The sequence below is a fragment of the Arvicola amphibius genome, chromosome 6 (genome assembly GCF_903992535.2).
Source record: "Arvicola amphibius chromosome 6, mArvAmp1.2, whole genome shotgun sequence".
Classification (NCBI taxonomy): domain Eukaryota; kingdom Metazoa; phylum Chordata; class Mammalia; order Rodentia; family Cricetidae; genus Arvicola; species Arvicola amphibius.
The window spans coordinates 9276855-9295714 of record NC_052052.2 but is presented as its reverse complement, the minus strand read 5'-3'; the positions used below and the strand labels follow the sequence as shown (position 1 = coordinate 9295714).

The 18860-nt window shown below is 39.5% G+C and overlaps 1 protein-coding gene across 2 annotated transcripts; it reads left to right on the top strand.

Annotated features, from left to right (window-relative positions):
* Positions 1-1372: 1372 nt before the first annotated feature.
* LOC119816166 (vomeronasal type-2 receptor 116-like) lies at positions 1373-18021 on the top strand. 2 transcript variants are annotated; one of them, XM_038332518.1, is made up of 6 exons: positions 1373-1569; positions 4051-4342; positions 4627-5424; positions 6687-6914; positions 12246-12369; positions 17117-18021. In XM_038332518.1, the coding sequence occupies exons 1-6, from the start codon at positions 1373-1375 to the stop codon at positions 18019-18021; spliced, it is 2544 nt and encodes an 847-aa protein (XP_038188446.1). The 2 variants fall into 2 exon arrangements, with proteins under 2 accessions (XP_038188446.1, XP_038188447.1); XM_038332519.1 differs by lacking the exon at positions 1373-1569 and having other exon boundaries at positions 4067-4342; positions 17267-18021.
* Positions 18022-18860: the final 839 nt, after the last annotated feature.

Genomic DNA, 18860 nt, shown 5'->3' with positions numbered 1-18860 from the left:
TGGGGTGCCTGTTGGGAGCTATCAGTGTCTTGATTTAAGCTTTGCTCAGTGAACATAAGAAAACTTGTTTCCTTGCTTTTTGAAATAGTCTGTTTCTATATTCAATGCTATTTTCAAAACCTACAGAAATTCACTGCCCTGATCATCCTCAGTGTGGAGATCAAAACTTTAAATGTCCTTTAAAATTCCTCTTAGCTTTTGGAAACAGGATAGCAATATTGACTTTATTGGCCTAGAGATCAAATGGAACACAGGATTACCTCTTCCTGCCTCTCCTTCCCAATTATAGAATAAAATGTGCTGGTAGCTGCTGGCTGTGGCCTTTAATCCCAGGATGTGGGAGGCAGGCAGGTGGATCTCTGTGAGGTAAAGATAAATCTGATCTACACACTACTTGTTTTAAGAACTTGTTTTTATTTTATGTTCATTGATGTATTGTCTGAATGCTTGTCTCTGTGCAGATGCCTGATACCCTAAAACTAGAGTTTACTGACAGTTGTGAGGTGCTCTGTGTGTGCTGGGAATTGAACCTGGGTCCTTTGGAAGATCAGTCAATGCTCTTAACTGCTAAGACATCTCTCCAGTCCCCAGAGCTAGTTCTTAAAACTATCTTCCTCTTTATCATCTTCATTATCTACTTCAGGTTCCTGGCCATCCAGGCAGTGCTGGGCATGGGCTTTCTCTTGTAGCTCATGTCTCAAGTTAGACCAGTCATTGATCACATTCTCTGAGTCAACATTGCTCAGCACAACTTGCAGGTAGGACAAGTTGAAGGTTTTGTGGCTGTGTTGGTGTATCAGTCCCACCACTGGGAACACATGATGGTCACTCTAGGGAACTCTATTGCTCTAAATGTGAAGTTGCTTTTCCGTGACGTGGACTTTGTGATACAGCTCCAAGTGTGGAGCCATGAATTCTGACTTTCTGAGTCCTCCTGAACCAATGATGCATGTCTCACTGTGGATCATCAAAATCCAGTGACATCATTTCTAAAGGTGTTAACATACACAGATTGATAAAACAGTCATGGGAACAAATTTTCCCAATTTGGGATCTTCCCAAAGGCATAATTTCCACAAAAATGAGTGATGTCATAAAACTAGCATAACTATCTTTGAATCTATTTATAAAGCAAATTTCATCACATGGACTGTGGATATCAGAGGCAGAGCCCCAGGCAAGAGAGTATCAAAGTTTTCTCAAAGGGTGAGGAAACAGCTGCACACACACACAAAGAAAGAATCATGAATATATGAGTAGCCTCTCATTTGGTCATAGAAATAAAGCAGGTGGCGATACCTGGGGGCCCATTAGATGTGCTGATCTGCATGGCATGCCACAATCCAACTGCCCAGGCTTAGAGCAGAAAACCATGCTCACTTTGGTTTTGTTCTTCTTGCTCCAGAACATTTCACTTCAGGAGGCCAGTTTCGTTCATCCCAGGTGCTTCTGGAAAATGAAACAGAATGAAGAGAATGATGGAGAGTCATTGACACATGACATGTTCTTTCTTGCCCCAACATATGGACCAGTATCGACAGAGCATTTGAAATACTTTTTAAATATAGAGTAAGTGCCTTTGTATTTTATATGTAAATATAATCATGAATATTTTTATGAGGGGTCAAGTGGATGAGCTTCAGAACAATGCCTTGAATCTTCTGCCCTGCTATCCCAACCCACATACCAAAAAACGACACCAAATTCTTTTAGAGACGAAATGCTATTTTTCCACTTTTAATTTTTCCAGAGAATGTTCTGCTTTTCTCCCAGTTACCCTCCAAATGACCAGACTGGGTGCTGTGTGAAGAAGGACCCTATACCTTGTCCATCACATATAGCCAGCCTCTTCACAGTTTCCACAGCACAGTAGCAGGTGATGCCTCATCTAAAGAAACCCCATTCTGTTTCAATGAATGCCATCCTAAGTGGGTACGTGTAAATGGTTGTAGAGTAGAGTCAGCTGATGGACATTCTATCAACATGTAGGTCCTCTATGCATTCCCAGGGCAACTAACATTTGTGGCACAGCTAGCTGTGGAGAGTTTGCAAATAGATTTTCAGTTACTCTCTCAGCTGCTCTGCATGGGGTCACACTAAGCCTGCTAAAGATGAATCAAGAACGGAAGTAGGAGACCAATCCACTCTGAACTTCCTACGTGTTCCTGTTTCTCCATACCTCACATATATGCCTGTACAACCGCTGGCCTTTAAGTTCAAAGTCCATTTCTTCACTCTGTCTTTAGACTAAAGAAGGAATGTATGGAATGTAGATGATAGGTTTGCATTCTTTGAAAAGTGGAGCTGTCACTAATGGTGACTGCTCACTTCCCTTGTCACTTGCCTGAGTGACAGCTGTGGCATTTGATAGTTGGCACCACCAGGAAATAGGGATAGAGGGGTGACCTACTAGGGTTACCTACTAGCCCATCTTTGTCATTGTTTATGAGCCATGTGTCTTCTCTCTTTAAGTATAGGTTGTTTATTCTCTGACACTTATATCACATTTACATCTTATGTTTTTCTGTAAGTCATTTAATTATTTATATCTGCTTATTTTTTCCAATTTGAGCACCATACATAATTTGGTTATGTGAATTGCTGATAGCTGGTTTCAAACACAGAACTTTCGTGCACTAGGGCACTCTAAGAGCTCAAGTCAGAAGTGTTTCTTAATATTTAATGTACAGTAGTTTAGTACTTTAGTTTCACAAGTTCTAATCTCAAATTTCTGCTGCATGTTACTGTAATTTTCAATGACACTTTTTCTGCATAGCAGCAAAGAATATTCTAAAATTATTCTTATTTTTTAAATATATAGATAAGTACCCATTTTTATACATAAAACACCACTGTGGTACAGTTTCTAAGTGGTAAACAGATTTATTTAACTCTGAATGAATTATTCACAATGAAAATGTGTTTGATGTTTTTGGTTAGATGGTACCAAAAAAACTGGGAAGAAACAGCAGTTATTATTTTTCCCAAAAACCTAAATACAAACTGGTATTATTCTCTTCCAACTGACTAGTAACTAATTTTTGTTACATAAAACTTTGTCAATATTTTCCACACATTTTACAGTTAAGGTCTTCTGTTTTACAAACATGTAATACTGACACATACAAATCCCAGTAGGATGCCAATGTTGTGCTAGAGTAACTGGACAGAAGTCAAAAGATATTTTCCAGAAGAAAAGTTATTTTGGTCATATACAGCCAGTGTGAATATATGGCATGCTGGTATAGACATAAAATAGGTGAACAATGTTGGGGAGGAAGCTCATGACTTTAATATCTGCACTCAAGACCTGGAGCAGGGATATCCCTGTGCATTTGAGGTGAGTCTAGTCTAAGTCAAACAATCATTCAAAACCATGGAAGCAATTCACTCACTATTTATCAGTTAAATGTGTGTTAGTACTGTCCATATACATGAATACATATACATCATTACAAACTACATTTCTCATTTTTGAATACATTTAAAAATATATCTTTAAAAAATGTTATGCCTGCACTAGACAAAATGAAAAAGATCAAGATTAAGATGGGTAGATTGGATATGTTAAGTATATCATCCACTGATTATAAAGAATTGTAAGTACAAGAACCAAATATTGTTCAGACTATTGTGCACGCATCAGATACTTATGACTGCCTTAGCCAATTCAATCAACTTCACAAGAAAATAAGGTAAAGCTATTGTTCAATAATTGAAAAATGAAATCATGACCAGGTTTACTGTTTGGTCAGAGCCTGTGGTCTTATCTTTACCTTCTGAGCAAGCACTCAAGAGCCAGAGATGGACCAGGTGCTCTGTGAGAGATGACGATGGCGCATGTTCTTTATTGGAGATGCACTCTCATGAAATTGTAGTTTGTTTTCAAGCTTCCAGCTTCTTATCTCATCTGAATATCACAACACAGAATATTATTCATTTCAATTTTGGGGGTGGATAGGAATACAATCTATAAGAGAAACCCCTTGTATTGATTGCACATGGTTTTCTGTAGATCTCTGTCCTATTAAACACTATATAATTTTACAGAACACCAATGGAAAGCTATCAGTTTGCATTGGCCTTAACTTTTTCATTGGATGAAGTCAACAGGGACCCTGATCTTTTACCAAATATGTCTGTAATAGGTGGCATTCTACGAAGTCATTGTAGGTCTGAGTCACAATTACACAGTTGCCTTCAACCTTCTCTCAACATTGACCATTATCCCCCTAATTATATCTGTAAGAATTGGAAGATGTGTGCAGCTGTGCTTTCAGGACCACACTGGTTAATATCTTCAATCGTTGGGCAATCCCTGGACATCTACTATTCTCAGCAGGTGAGGTTTTATGTGGTTGTGGGTTTGCGAGAAATCCTGTCTCCATTGGTGCCATTCTCAGTGCTAAGAAAAGTGTGGGAGGAGACTGGCCTTACACTTATTTCAAACTGTGTAGTCCATGGATATGATTCAGAGGCTTTAGGGACTTCTGTATTTACTTTTTTGAAATGGCGATGAGGGAAGAAGTTTCATGTAAGGGGGGTGTCTTAGATTTCATTGCAGAATAGTGTGTTTAACAAGTCCTTAGCAGTGCATGCTACCTCACACTGCTCCCTGTTTCCTAGATCCTTCAGCTCACCTATGGACCCTTCCATCCCACCCTGAGTGATCGTGAACAATTTCCTTTTCTATATCAAATGGCCCCTGAGGACACATCTCTACCCCTGGCCATGGTCTCCCTCATACTTTACTTTAGGTGGAACTGGGTTGGGCTGACCATCTCAGACAGTGATCAGGGCATCCAATTTCTCTCATATTTGAGAACAGAGATGGAAAAATATATACTCTGCTTTGCTTTTGTTAACATGATTCCGCTCAGCATTCATTTGTACATGTCAAGAGCTGAAGTGTACTATAACCAAATCTTGATGTCATCCTCAAATGTTGTTATCATTTATGGTGACACAGACAACACTCTAGCTGTCAGCTTTAGAATGTGGACATCCCGAGGTACACAGAGAATCTGGGTCACCACCTCACAGTTCGATGTCACTACAAGTAAAAGCGACTTCTCACCTGAATTGTTCCATGGGACTCTAGAGTTTGCACACCACCATGCTGAGATTTCTGGTTTAAAAAATTTTATCCAGAAAGTGAACCCCCTCACATACTCAGATGAACACCTGGCAGAGCTGGAGTGGATGAACTTTAACTGTGGGGTCTCGGCTTCTATGTGTAAGACACTGAGGAACTGCTCATCCAATGGCTCATTGGAATGGCTACTTGCACAGACATTCGACATGGCTTTTAGTGATGACAGTTATGACATATACAATGCTGTGTATACCATGGCCCATGTCTTCCATGAGACACTTCTTCGGCCAATGGACAATCAGGAAGAACACTTGTCTAACTGCTTCAAGGTGATGTTTCTATTTGCTGATATTCTGTGCCACCAACATCAGTCTTTAACAGACTCTCAAATGTCCTATTCCAGTGGGTTCTGGTATATTTCCCCAAATTGAAAGATTTCTGAACATTTTTCCTCCTGAGGACGTAAATCGAGAGGTTTGTACAAATCTCAAATGCAAAGGTCGTGGAGTGAAAGACACAATTTATCAATGAAGATCAGTGATTTTGTTACAAAGAACCTGAGTATCTTCATCCCTGCTCTAATACTAGAAACATAAGAGTCTTCTTCATTAATCCTCTCCATGATAAAAAGACAAGCTTTTGTTTCTTAACTGTCAAGTATGTGGGATTCAGTGTAGGGGATGGTTTTTGCAAGTGTTCTAAACTGATTCTGCCACAACTCTAGGCTTTGGAAAGCTCACATGTATGTAAATGGATAGTTCTTATTTTGTATGGATAGATGTTTGTCTGTTTCTGTGTATCTGTGAGTATATCTGTGTTGATGTTATGTATGTGTTTCTATCTATCTACAGATCTACATGCCTGTACAAGTGAGAACAAATTTGTCTTGAATCAATATCTTTTTCTCTATGGGTGTGTTTCTATGTGTCTCTCCCTAAGTGTATTTCCCAGTGCATGTGTCTACATGTGCCGATGTGTGTAATTGGTGTGTTTTTGTGGATATGCTTATACATATGTATATCTGTGTTTCTATGTATGTCTGTGTGTTTGTTGGTGAATGTATGTACATGTGTAAATCTGTGTTTCTGTTCCTATGTATGTGTGTCTGTCTGTCTTTGCATTTGAGAATAAATTTGTCTGTGTCAATGTTTCCCTGTGTGGGAGATTGTATCTGTGTCTCCTTGTGCATATTCACCTATGAATTTGTGAGCATGTGCATGTGTCTGTGTATGTTTTGTGGGTTTCTGATTCTGTGTGTTTGAATGCATTAGTCTGCCTGTATGTGTGTGTTCATATCATGTCTTGGCTTCATGTATATGTGGGTGTAAATAGTATGTGCCTGTATTGTATATGCATCTCTGTATGAATATGAGTCTGTGTGTATGTGTTTGTGCATATTTTATACTTATAATTGGTATCACATGTATGTCTGTTCTTATGTTTGGTAATTCCTCTGAAACAAAATAAAATTCTAGGACTGTTATGACAATTCTATTTATCTTCAATAAAGTTGCATTTAAGATGAAATCAGAATATGTTTTCTGACTTCAAGGAAGGGCACACTCACTAAAGAATGCTGCCTGTCTTTCAGCTGAACTCTTTACTTAGGAAAATCCACTTCACTAATCCAGTTGGGGACAGAGTGACTATGAACCCGAAAGAAAAACTGCAGCCAGAGTATGACATTTTCCAGATCTGGAATTTCCCAAATGGTCTTGGACTTAAGGTGAAGATAGGAATGTTTAGCCCGTATTTTCCACACGGTCAACAGCTCCGTTTATATGAAGACGTTCTAGAGTGGGCCACAGGAAGTAGACAGGTAGGTCTGACCTGATGTGCTGATTACATTACACAGCAGCCACACTGTCACGTGGTTCACTTGTGCTTCCATGGAACTTAGTAAAAATAGATTGTCCCTTTGGGGGCCATTTTCTAGGCTCCTACAAAATGTTTCTTCTTTTCACTTTTTTTGATGTGCCATTGTATTAATTGTTTCAGGATTTCAGATATGCATACAGTGATTTTTTTTCATACCAGAACTTGTTGTTCTGGGTTTTAATATAAATATAAAACTGGTTGCTACCATTGTGTAATCTTATTTCTTGTAATTAAGAAATATTCTCTTGGTACCATTCTGATCAGTACACAGTGATTTTTCTCTTTTTTTGCTGAACCTCTTTGCTGTGTCAGAGGACACCGAAAGACTGAGGCTAACTGTAAGGGAGGAGTAAAGTAAATACATGCAAATCATTCATTTTTATTATATAATTTGCATTAAGCCTTTTTACCAAAAGTTCCTAATTTCCAACGTCTCCTGCCATACATTAACATAACATTTTCCTGTCATTTATAAACCCTATGAATTATAACCTTGTTCTTCCTTCCTTCCTTCCTCCCTCCCTCCTTTCCTTTCTTTTGTTCCTTCTTACTTTCTTTCCTTCTTTTATGTGCATGTGACTGTTTTGTCTGCATGTGTTTCTGTGCAGTACTGGAATGTGTGGTGCATATGCATGTCAGAACAATGATTTGAAATTCTGGGAAACTGGAGACAGCTTGATGCCACACAGGAGGAACTAGAAAGTCACACTTGGGCCTGTGCATGAGGAGCAATTTTTATTGCCAGCTGAGCCATTTCTCTAGCCCTGAAGCTTATACTGTAATAGAAATTGCTCACTAGAGGAACATTGCTTGGTTTCACTAACTCATTCACAGTTCAATCAAACAAACAGGTTAACAAGTGTGTGTCTAGTTTCCTTATGTCTTTTCGTGGAGGTGTTGAGAGTAAAGGAATTGGCTTCTGAAAGTATATAAAAAATATGTTCCATTGAGGGTTTTAGACATGTTATAGATAAGAATTCTGATGTGGGTGGAATTTAGGTATCCAATTTGAACTACCTAACTACGAAGTGTCTTGAATGTTAAAGGAGTTAGCTTCAAGACAGATTTCAAATTTGACCTGAAGTTACATCTCAAGTAGCCCAGGTAGGATGAAATCTACAGTTAATATCCTTTCTCAGAGTGATAAGGAGAGTCATTCTCAGGGCAAAGGACATTTGATCTAAAGGTTTAACTACTGAACTATATATCCATTCAGAGAGCAGAAATGAAATTTCACATGTGCTCTAATCAAGCCTCACTTGAACATTACAAAAGCATACACTAGTGGAATACAGAAGATTACAAACTATGCAACCTGTGATATAATCCAAGAAATGCAAATTTCAATTCAGAAACAAATGAAGGAAAAGATGAAGACATCCAAGCAACACAATTCCTAATGTTAGAGTCATAGGTTTAAACGGGTGTGTGTTCAATGGCATTTTTAACAAAGAATTCAAAGACAATCCTGAAAATAAAATCACCTCCATAACAATGACATGAGCTCACAAAAACTTGCACACAATAAGGAACTGTGTGAGCATGTGACAGACACATTTCAAAAGACAAATGAAATCCAATAAAAATCTCAGAGAAATGTCTTACTAAGAGAATACTTCAAGTTGAACACAGGGTGGCAAGTCTTGAAGACCAGGCTGAAAATAGAAACCTGAAACTGTGACGAAGATAAAAATAAAAAATAAAAGATGCGGGAGACCAAGAGGATACAATTAAAGAATCCAGTTTTAAACTATGGCCAGAAGAGAAGAAGGGCACATCATAGGATATCAAATAAAATGTAAAAGTGATTTTCCAAAATACAGGGGGACATGTGGCCATGTAGAAACAGAAGGCATTTTAAAAGCAAAATACATAATATCAGAAAAGAACCTTCCTCTGACATATTTTACCTAAAATTTGAAATTTACATGACAAAGAGGAGAAGCTGAAGACTTTATGAAAGAAGTCCATTTCATAGAAACTCCCCACTGGGATTACAGTAGATTCCTTTATGAACTCTCTTAAAATGGAACAGTATCAGTGATAGAATTGAAGAGTTAGCATCATAACTGGCAATCTCAGTTACTATACCCAGCAAAGTTATCCTTTATAATGGAAGGAGACTGTGATTGCACTTCTTGGATATAAATTTGTCAATATTTGGAAATTACTACATCCCAAATATGCAGGGCATCCTTGAATGGGATTTCTGCTTAATCTGAAGTGGGAAGATCCACTTCTGACCCATATCTTTGAGACAGGAAGACATGCCTTGTGAACAGCGGTGGTGGTGCACACCTTTAATCACAGAACTCCAGAGGCAGAGGCAGGTGGATCTCTGAGTTGGAGGCCAGCCTGCTCTACAGAGTGAGTTTTAGGATAGCCAGGGTAGAAAGATAAAACTTGTCTCTAAAAACAAAACAAAACAAATAAAGAAAAAAGAATGAATGAAAGAAAGGAAAGAAAGGAAAAAGGAAGGAAGGAAGGAAGGAAGGAAGGAAGGAAGGAAGGAAGGAAAAACAGGCAGACCAACAGAGAGATAGGAGGAGGGAGGCTTATTAATTGAGATCTTTTTAGTGGAGAAAAATGCATCTTTTATCTGGATTTGAAATTGGGAAGAAACGACATTAATCCAGATCATTTGATCTTGGAAAACCAAACTCTAATCTGGGCTACACCCTCTACTGAAAGCCTCTACCAGGGCATAGAAAAAGGATGATCTTTGTGTGCTTGCTCCCAAGTTGATTCTTTCATTACTTCTTGGGGATTCCAGTGTATACTGGAGATCAGCTGAGACATTCAGTCTCATGGACTGAGAAATTGCTGGATTCTTGGACTTTCCATTCATATCCACAAACTGTTGGATTAGCTATATAACAGCATATAAGACATTCTAATAAATTGCATATGTGTATATACGAAGAGAGAGAGAGAGAGACAGAGAGAGACAGAGAGAGACAGAGAGACAGAGAGAGACAGAGACAGAGACAGCGTCATTCTGTAAATTTGTTACTCCTGAGAATCCTAATTTGTGGGGTGTCCTACTTTATATGTGTTGCTTTAATTGGTTGATAAATAAAGTTGTTTTGGCCAATGACTTAGCAGAGTAAAACCAGGCAGGAAATCTGAACAGAGATATATAGAGTAGGTGAAGTCAAAAGGATGCCACATAGTTGCCAAAAGAGGGAGATGCTGAATCTTACCTGTAGGCCACAGTATCGTGGTGACATACAGATTAAAAGAAATGGATTAATTGAAGATATAAGAGTTATCTAGAAAGACGCCTAAGCTGCTGGCCAAACAGTGTTGTAATTAATATAGTTTCTGTGTGACTCTTTGGGTTTGGGTGGCAGGGAAACAAACAAGCAGTCTCTGCCTACACAAGCTAATGCAGAGACAGAACAAAGTTCAATGATGAACATAAACTACAGGAATTCAGAACCACTCTAACACTGCTATGGAAGACATTTGAAGAACTACAAACTGAAAAGTGAGAAAAATACAAGTGGTAAAGGTATATAAAGACAGCACTAGAACACAAGACAGAAAAACAACTGTTAGAAAGGTACCAAATATTGAAATAACAGCAATGAATGGTAATAATTAGCAAATAATTCTCAAAAACAATTTATTGTTAATCTTCCCATTCTCTAGTCAAAGTATACAAATATCAAGATTGGTTATAAAAACAGCAGTCATTTTTGTTTCCAAAAACAAACCTCACTTACAAACATGAGGAGACCTATAAATATGGGTGGAGGGGTTCTGAGGAAAAATAACATAAGAAAATTAGAGAGCAAACATTTTGATGGACATGGATGGAAAGATTCTCAACTAAAGCTGAGTAATCAAACTCAACAATACAGCAGAAAGATTCACCCCTGTGACAAAGATGACTGTATTCCAGGGATACAAGTCTGGTTCAACATATGCAGATCAGCTATGTAAATGTGGCACATAATAGACTTATGAATAGAACTAGAGAATAATTCAAATATGTGCAGTAAGTGCTCTTAACAATTTCAGCATTCTTTCAGAGTTAAAATTTTAAAAAAATGACACAGAAGGAAGAGCACATCTTTTTTTTTTTTTAGGTGGTTTTTTTTTCCAGTTTATTTATTTTTTATTAAAAATTGCCATCTCCTCCCCTCCTCCTCCTCCTTCCCTCCCCTCCCCTCCACTCACACCCCCACTCTCTCCCTCTTGAGGCCAAACAGCCATCAGGGTTCTCTACACTAAGTTGAGACCAAGGTCCTCCCAACTCCCCCCAGGTCCAGGAAGGTGAGCAACCGAACTGACAAGGCTCACACAGAGCCCGTCCATGTCGTAGAGACCAAGCCCATCGCCATTGTCCTTGGCTCCTCGGTCAGCCTCCACCATCAGCCACCCTCAGAGAGTCCGATTTGGTCGCATGTTCCATCAGTCCCATTCCAAGTGGACTTGGTGGTCTCCCATTAGTTCTGTCCTGCCGTCTCAGTGGGTGAACGCGTCCCTCATAGGAGCACCGGACTGAGCTCCCAAGGTCCCGATGAGGAGCAAAAGGAGGGAGATCATGAGCAAGGAAGTCAGGACCGTGAGGAGTGCGTTTACCCATTGAGACGGTGGGACAGATCTAACGGGAGACCACCAAGTCCAGTTGGAATGGAACTGATGGAACAGGGGACCAAACCGGGCTCTCTGAATGTGGCTGACGGTGGAGGAGGACTGAGAAACCAAGGACAACGGAAATGAATGTGAACTCTACAGGAAGAGCACATCTTGACTTAATAAGGTTTTTATTAATATATTTCCAACTTAATCACATTAAAAATGTTTTTTATGGCAATCTATGATATGAAGAGAAACTCAAAGAATTGCCATTAAAATCCTAAGTGAGGTCAGATGTATGTGGTGGTGCACATCTTAATCCAAACTATTGGGAGTCAGAGGCAGGCAAATTCCTGTCTATTTATGGCAGGTCTGGACTACATAGCAAGAGCAAGTCAGCTAGTTTTGCATATAGAGACCCTGCCTCAAAATACATGGGCAAAATTGGACAAGGTTTATACATTTTCTCCACTCTTTTTTAAAAATAATCTTTAATAAGTTAGCAATTATAAAAATTAATTGCAACCATAAAAAAAGGAATGCATATGTCCTCTGGTAGCAAACATGTCTGACTCATGCATTCAGGAAGCAGAAAAGGCAGATCCCTGTGGGATCTAAGTCCGCCTAGTCTTTACAGGGACTGTGGGAAAACTCCTAATATCAGCATGCGTCTAATTTTCCTCAGATGCCGCCCTCTGTGTGCAGCGCTGACTGTGGTCCTGGATTCAGAACGTTCAGGCAGGAGGGAATGGCAGCCTGCTGTTTTGACTGCAGTCCCTGCCCAGAAAATGAAGTTTCTAATGAAACAAGTGAGTATTTGCTGCCAAGATAAACCCTTCACCTTGATCATCCTCTCTGACATACACGGGGTTGACCAAAGGGTCTAAAAGTCCACTGTACAAATCAAATCTATCACTTTCCTAAGTTAGATTTATTGGAATGTGATCAATATCAATGTCCCTTAAATCACACCATATAGTAAGTATCACATACATCTTTGACTCATAGAAAACTCATGGCATGTGTCAATTTCTCAAAGAAACAGTTTTGATGATCAAACTGCAGTGCAGGGAAATTCTAAACAAGGTCTTTCCTAGTGATTATTTAATCTATTTCCATGTGTGTATGTGTTCCTACAGACATTTATAGGCACCATATATATGTAATAATCAGTAATGATCAGAATAGGGCAACTTTGATTATTTCCTGTCATCTACGCCTTCTGTTTGCATTTGCTTCTTTTGCTGGGAGCTTTCAGGTATGCTGTTAAGTTGGTATGTGAGATTTTTCCAAATTCTTTATGTAGACTCCTAGTGCTGTGAAGTTTCCTCTTAGCACTGCGTTCAGAGTATTTCATAAGTTTGGGTATGTTGTGGATTCATTTTCATTGAATTCTAGGGTGTCTTTAATTCCTTTCTTTATTTCTCTGTTGACCCAGTGGTAGTTTAGTTGAGAGTAGTTCAATTTCCATGAGTTTGTAAGATTTTTCGGTTTGTGTTGCTGTTGAACTCTAATTTTAACCCATAGTGGTATAATACAAGGGGTTATTCCAATTTCTTTGTATTTGTTCAGATTGTTTTTTATGTCCAAGTACATTTCAATTTTTGGGAAGGTTGCATAAGATGCTGAGAAGAAGGTATATTCTTTTATGTTTTGGTGAGAGGTTCCATAGTAGTCTATTATGTCCATTTGTGTTATAAATATGTTAGTTCCATTGTTTCTCTGTTAAGTCTCTATCTGACAGATCTGTCCATTTGTGTGAGTAGGGTGTTGAAGTCTTCCACTATTAATGTGTGAGATCACATGTGTGATTTATGCTTTAGTAATGTTTCTTTTACAGATGTTGGTGCCCTTGGATTTAGGGGATAGATGTTCAAAATTGAGACTTCACCTTGATGGATTTTTTTCCTGTGATGAATATGAAATGTTCTTTTTCATCTCTATTGATTAAATTTAGTTTGAAGTCTATTTTGTTAGATATTAGGATAGTTACATCAGCTTGCTTCTTAGATCCATTTAGTTGGAAAACCTTTTCCCAACCCATTACTCAGAGGTAATGGCAGTCTTTGAAGTTGAGATCTTGTACGCAACAAAAAGATGGATTCTGTTTTCATATCCATTCTGTTCACATGTCTATTTTCATTGTCTAATAAAGCCCATTAACATTCAAAGATGTTAATGACCAGTGATTATTAATTCCTGTTACATTTTGGTTCTAGTGGTGATAGAGTGTGTGATTTCCTTCTTTGGGTTTGGCTGTTGTAAGATACCATTTGCCTGTGTTTTCATGGATGTAGCTACATTCTGTGAGTTGTAGTTTTTATTCTAGCTTTCTGTAGTGCTGGATTTGTGGCTAGGTATTGCTTAGCTCTGGTTTTGTCATGAAATACCTTGTTTTCTTTTTCTATGGTGATTGAAAGTTTTTCTGGGTATAGCAGTCTGGGAAAGCATCTGTGGTTCCTTAACGTCTGTAAAGACTGTGCAGGACCTTCTGGCTTTTAGGGTCTCCATTGAGAAGTCAGGTGTTATTTTGATATATCTGCCTTTATATGTTACTTGGCCTTTTTCATTTGCATGTCTTAAAATACTTTATTTATTTTGTATGACTAGTGCTTGGTTATTACGTGGTAAGGGGACATTTTCCAGGTCTAGCCCATTTGGTGTTCAGTAAGCTTCTTGTACTTTTATAGGCACGTCCTTCTTTAAGTTGGGGAAGCTTTCTTCTATGATTTTGTTGAAAATATTTTCTGTATTTTTGAGTTGGGCTTCTTCTCCTTTTTCTATTCCTATCATTTTGAAGGTTGGTCTTCTCATGGTGTCCCAGATTTTCTGAATGTTTTGTGTTAGGAATTTATTGGACTTAATATTTTCTTTGACTTATGAATCTATTTCCTCCATCGTATCTTCAAAGCTTGTAATTATTGCTTCTATTTCTTGTATTCTGTCTGTGTTGCTTGAATCAGTAAGTAGTTCCTGTTTACTTACCCAGATTTTTCAGTTCCTGAATTCCCCCTGTTCGTGTTTCCTTCATTGTTTCTATTTCAGTTTCCAAGTCTTGAACCATTTCCTTCACCTGTTTGACTGTTTTGGCTTGGCTTTCTTTGTTTCTCTAAGGGATTTATTGGTTTCTTCTAATTTTTGTTTGTCTTTTCCTCGATTTCTTAAGAGAATTTTTTATTTCCTCTTTAAGAAACTTTATCATTTTTATAATGTTATTATTAAGGCTGTTTTCTTGTGTTCCAGCTGTATTGGAATGTTCAGGTCTTACTGTTGTAGGATCGCTGGCGATCCCATATTACTCTGTCAGTTGTTGAATATAGTCTTATTCTGGCATTTGCTCATCTGTTTTTACAACAGGTGTGGGTCATGCCTGTGCCTAAACAGTCTGTTCTTCCAACTGGTATAGCTTGTGTCTGTGCCTGTTTTTCAAATGGTGTGGTTTGCACTTGTACCTGTGTAATCTTCTATGGTTACAGGGGACTGCTGGCCATGGAGAGCATGTTCAGGTGCCTGCTTGCTGACTGATAGGACTGCACCACAGCAGGGAAGTTTCATCAGAACTGAGGACAGGATCCAGCTGCCTTGCTGATGCTGTTTTTCCAACCGATGTGGCTTGTGACTGTGCCTTTGTAGTCTACTGGGTGGGGCTGGCCATGGGGAGGATGTTCAGGGTTTGTTGGTGGAGTATGTCTTGGAGGGACAGAGTCCAGTGGGTGGCAGGGGTAGTGGAGCAGCCTGGAGGAAGGTCTCTGACCTATTTGCCAGCTCTTGAAAATTTCCTGGTTGCAATACAACAGGTGGGCAGGGCCCAACTGCCTTGCTGGTGCTAGAATGGGATTGGGAGGGGCATGGGATTTACTTTAAGGTTTAATTAGGGTCTGAACATTGGGATGGTCCAGCTGGGACACTGAAAACTCACCAGTTTTCCCAACTGCTGTGGTTTGCACCTGTGCCTATGTAGACAGCTGGCATTATGAGGAAGGGCTGTCCATAGGGAGGGTGTTCAGGTGCATGGGGTTTGGTGGTGGAGTAGTCTTGGAGGGATAGAGTTCAGGAGGTGGCAGGGGTAGTGGTAAGGCCTGGAGACAGGTCTCTGACCTGCTTGCCAGCTCTTGAGAATCGCCTGGTTGCTGCTTCTTATGAACAATACTCATGAGTGCAGCATCCTTATTATCAGATGAGGATACAACCAAGAGCAAATTTATTTAATTACTTTGCATTTTCAAAGATCAAAATTATATTTATCTAATCTTCCTTTTCATTTTCCCTCCTACTTACCCCATATAAACCCGATCAACCTCATATTCATGAACTCTTTTGTTGCTTTATATGCACACACATAAAACTTAATGATTCTGAAGGTGCTTTACTCATCCCAAGCATGGCAGACATGTCTCTAGCAATCCCTGCCCTTCTCCTGTATTCCCTTTGCCTTGCTATAAACAGATTACATTGTTAGTTTGAATATAATTTGCCCCCATAAAGCCATGGGAAGTGGTCCTATTAGGAGGTTCGACCTTGTTAAAGAATATGTGGTTTTCTTGGATAAAGTGTGTCACTTTAAAGGCAGAGTTTGAAGTCTCATATATGCTCAAGTCACATGCAGTGAGTCTGTTCCCTTCCTGTTGCCTATGGATCAAAAATGTAGAATTTAAAGCTCTGTCTCTAGCACCAGGTCCATCTGCAAACCACCATATCCTGCCATGATGATAATGGATTGAACTTCTGAACTGTAAGACACCCAATTAAATGTTTTTCTTTATGGAGTTGTCATGGTCATCATTTCTTCTGAGTAAAATTGGGAGCATGGGGACCATGGAAAAGGGTAGAAGGGGAGGAAATAGAAAGGGAGGGGAGCAGAGACAAATGTGTAGCCCAATTAAAAAAACCTGAAACATGAATCCAACTCAAAACCAAAACCAAAACAAACAAACAAACATAAAACTAAGACAATTACATTTCTAAAGTTAGCCACCAAGGTCTATTGCCTTATTAGCCACTTCCTCCTCCTGAGGCTGACTATCAAGTCCAACTATCAAAGTGTGAAGTCAAGCTAGAAAAAAAAAATCCCTCATGACTGTTGCTCTAATTAACCTGATAATCAAATTAAACACTTCTTTCTAGAATGTGGTAACCTTCTTACATTTATAAACAGCCATTTTCCTACAGGGTATGCCAGTTTCTACTCTATCCATAGGAAGCTGTTTGTACTCCTGACCCAAATACCCCTTCCTCCTCTCCTTTGTTTCTTTTTCTTATTCCTCATCCTCTATCTCATGTCTTTCTACGACAATTATCAGTACTTTCTTTATAACATGACAAATGGCATCATTAGCATGCATTTAGTAGACAGTGTAATGATTGTTTGGTTTTCATTTCACTAAAAGATAGTGAATGAGTATTATGAAATGGAAGCATTGCTTTGCAGCAAAATCTTCCAACTACATCCTCAGCATGAGTGCAGATGTTGCAATGCTTTTTCAACACACATAAATGAAATGTCCTGTTAATAAAAGTGCTCAAGCTGTACTAATCATACTTTCCTTTCTCCATCAGATGTGGATCAGTGTGTAAAGTGTCCAGAGAATCAGTATGCCAATGCGGAACAGATCCAGTGCATTGACAAAACTGTGAGCTCTCTGACCTATGAAGACCCCTTGGGCATGGCTTTGACCTTAATGGCCTTGTGCTTCTCTGCTTTCACGTCTGTGGTCCTTGGGGTCTTCATAAAGCACCATGACACTCCACTTGTGAAGGCCAATAACCGGAATCTCAGCTACACCTTGCTCGTCTCGCTCATCTTTTGTTTCATGTGTCCCTTGCTCTTTATTGGCCATCCCAACACAGTTATATGTATCCTGCAGCAAATCACATTTGGAGTAGTATTCACTTTGGCTGTTTCCACTGTGTTGGCCAAAACAATGACTGTGCTTCTGGCTTTCAAAGTCACAACCCCCGGAAGAAGGATGAGATACTACCTGATTTCAGGGGCACCCAACTTCATCATTGTCATCTGTACCCTCATCCAAATTATTCTCTGTGCAATTTGGCTGGGAGTTTCTCCTCCATTTATTGATATTGATGCCAAGAGTGAGCATGGCCACATCATCATTGTGTGTAACAAGGGCTCAGTTACTGCATTCTACTGTGTCTTGGGATACCATGGCTCCCTTGCATTAGGGAGCTTCATTGTGGCTTTCTTGGCCAGGAATCTCCCTGACACATTCAATGAAGCCAAGTTGCTGACATTCAGCATGCTGGTGTTCTGCAGTGTCTGGGTTTCCTTTCTTCCTGTTTACCATAGCACCAAGGGCAAGGTCATGGTGGCTGTGGAGGTCTTCTCCATCTTGGCCTCTGGTGCAGGCTTGTTGGGATGTATTTTTATCCCCAAGTGCTACATAATTTTGTTAAGACCAGAGAGAAATTCTCTTCAAAAGTTAAAGGAGAAAATATCCTCCTGAACTATTTCCTAAATTGAAAGTGACAGCTATAGTTTTGGAAAAAAAACCACCTATTGGGATACAGTGTAAGATGTATGCATTAGCTAGTGAGCCCCCATGAGCCCTACTTGCTTGAACCTGGGAGTCATGTTTTTCTGCTGCCTTGATTCTGCTGCATCTTTCAATCCTTCCTTCTTTTTTCCCCATGGTTCCCAGTACTCCACTTAATGTTTGGCTGTGCATCTCTGTGTCTTCTTCTATCAGAAGCAAAAGGAACCCTCTGTGGTGTTGATTGGGCTAGGCACTGAACTATGAGTATAGCATGAGAATTAGGAATCATTTCACTGATTTTTGCTTCTGTTTTAATCAATTGTGTTTCGTTCTACCCTAGGACTCTGAGTAATTCAGTTTCTTGTTCCTGGTAATCCTTTTCCTGGATTTCTTTTTCTTATTTATTTCTTTTTATTTTATTTCTATTAAAAATTTCCATCTCCTCCCCTCCTCCCACTTCCCTTCCCTCCTCTCCACCCATACCCTCACTCCCTCCCTCTCCAGGCCAAAGAGCAGTCAGGGTTCCCTACACTATGGGAAGTCCAAGGTCCTCCCAACTCCCCCCAGGTCCAGGAAGGTGAGCATCCAAACTGACAAGGCTCACACAGAGCCCGTCCATGCCAAAGAATCAAAGCCCATCACCATTGTCCTTGGCTTCTCAGTCAGCCTCCACCGTCAGCCACATTCAAAGAGTCCGGTTTGATCACATGTTCCATCAGTCCCATTCCAGCTGGTCTTGGTGATCTCCCGTTAGATCTGTCCCACCCGTCTCAGTGGGTGAACGCACCCTCACGGTCCTGACTTTCTTG

Excerpts from the sequence above, each read along its gene's own strand:
- LOC119816166 (XM_038332518.1), top strand. The coding sequence starts at position 1,373 with ATGCTCACTTTGGTTTTGTTCTTCTTGCTCCAGAACATTTCACTTCAG. Across the intron at positions 4,343-4,626 it reads ACATCTACTATTCTCAGCAG|ATCCTTCAGCTCACCTATGG; the intron begins GTGAGGTTTTAT and ends CCTGTTTCCTAG. Across the intron at positions 5,425-6,686 it reads ACTTGTCTAACTGCTTCAAG|CTGAACTCTTTACTTAGGAA; the intron begins GTGATGTTTCTA and ends CCTGTCTTTCAG.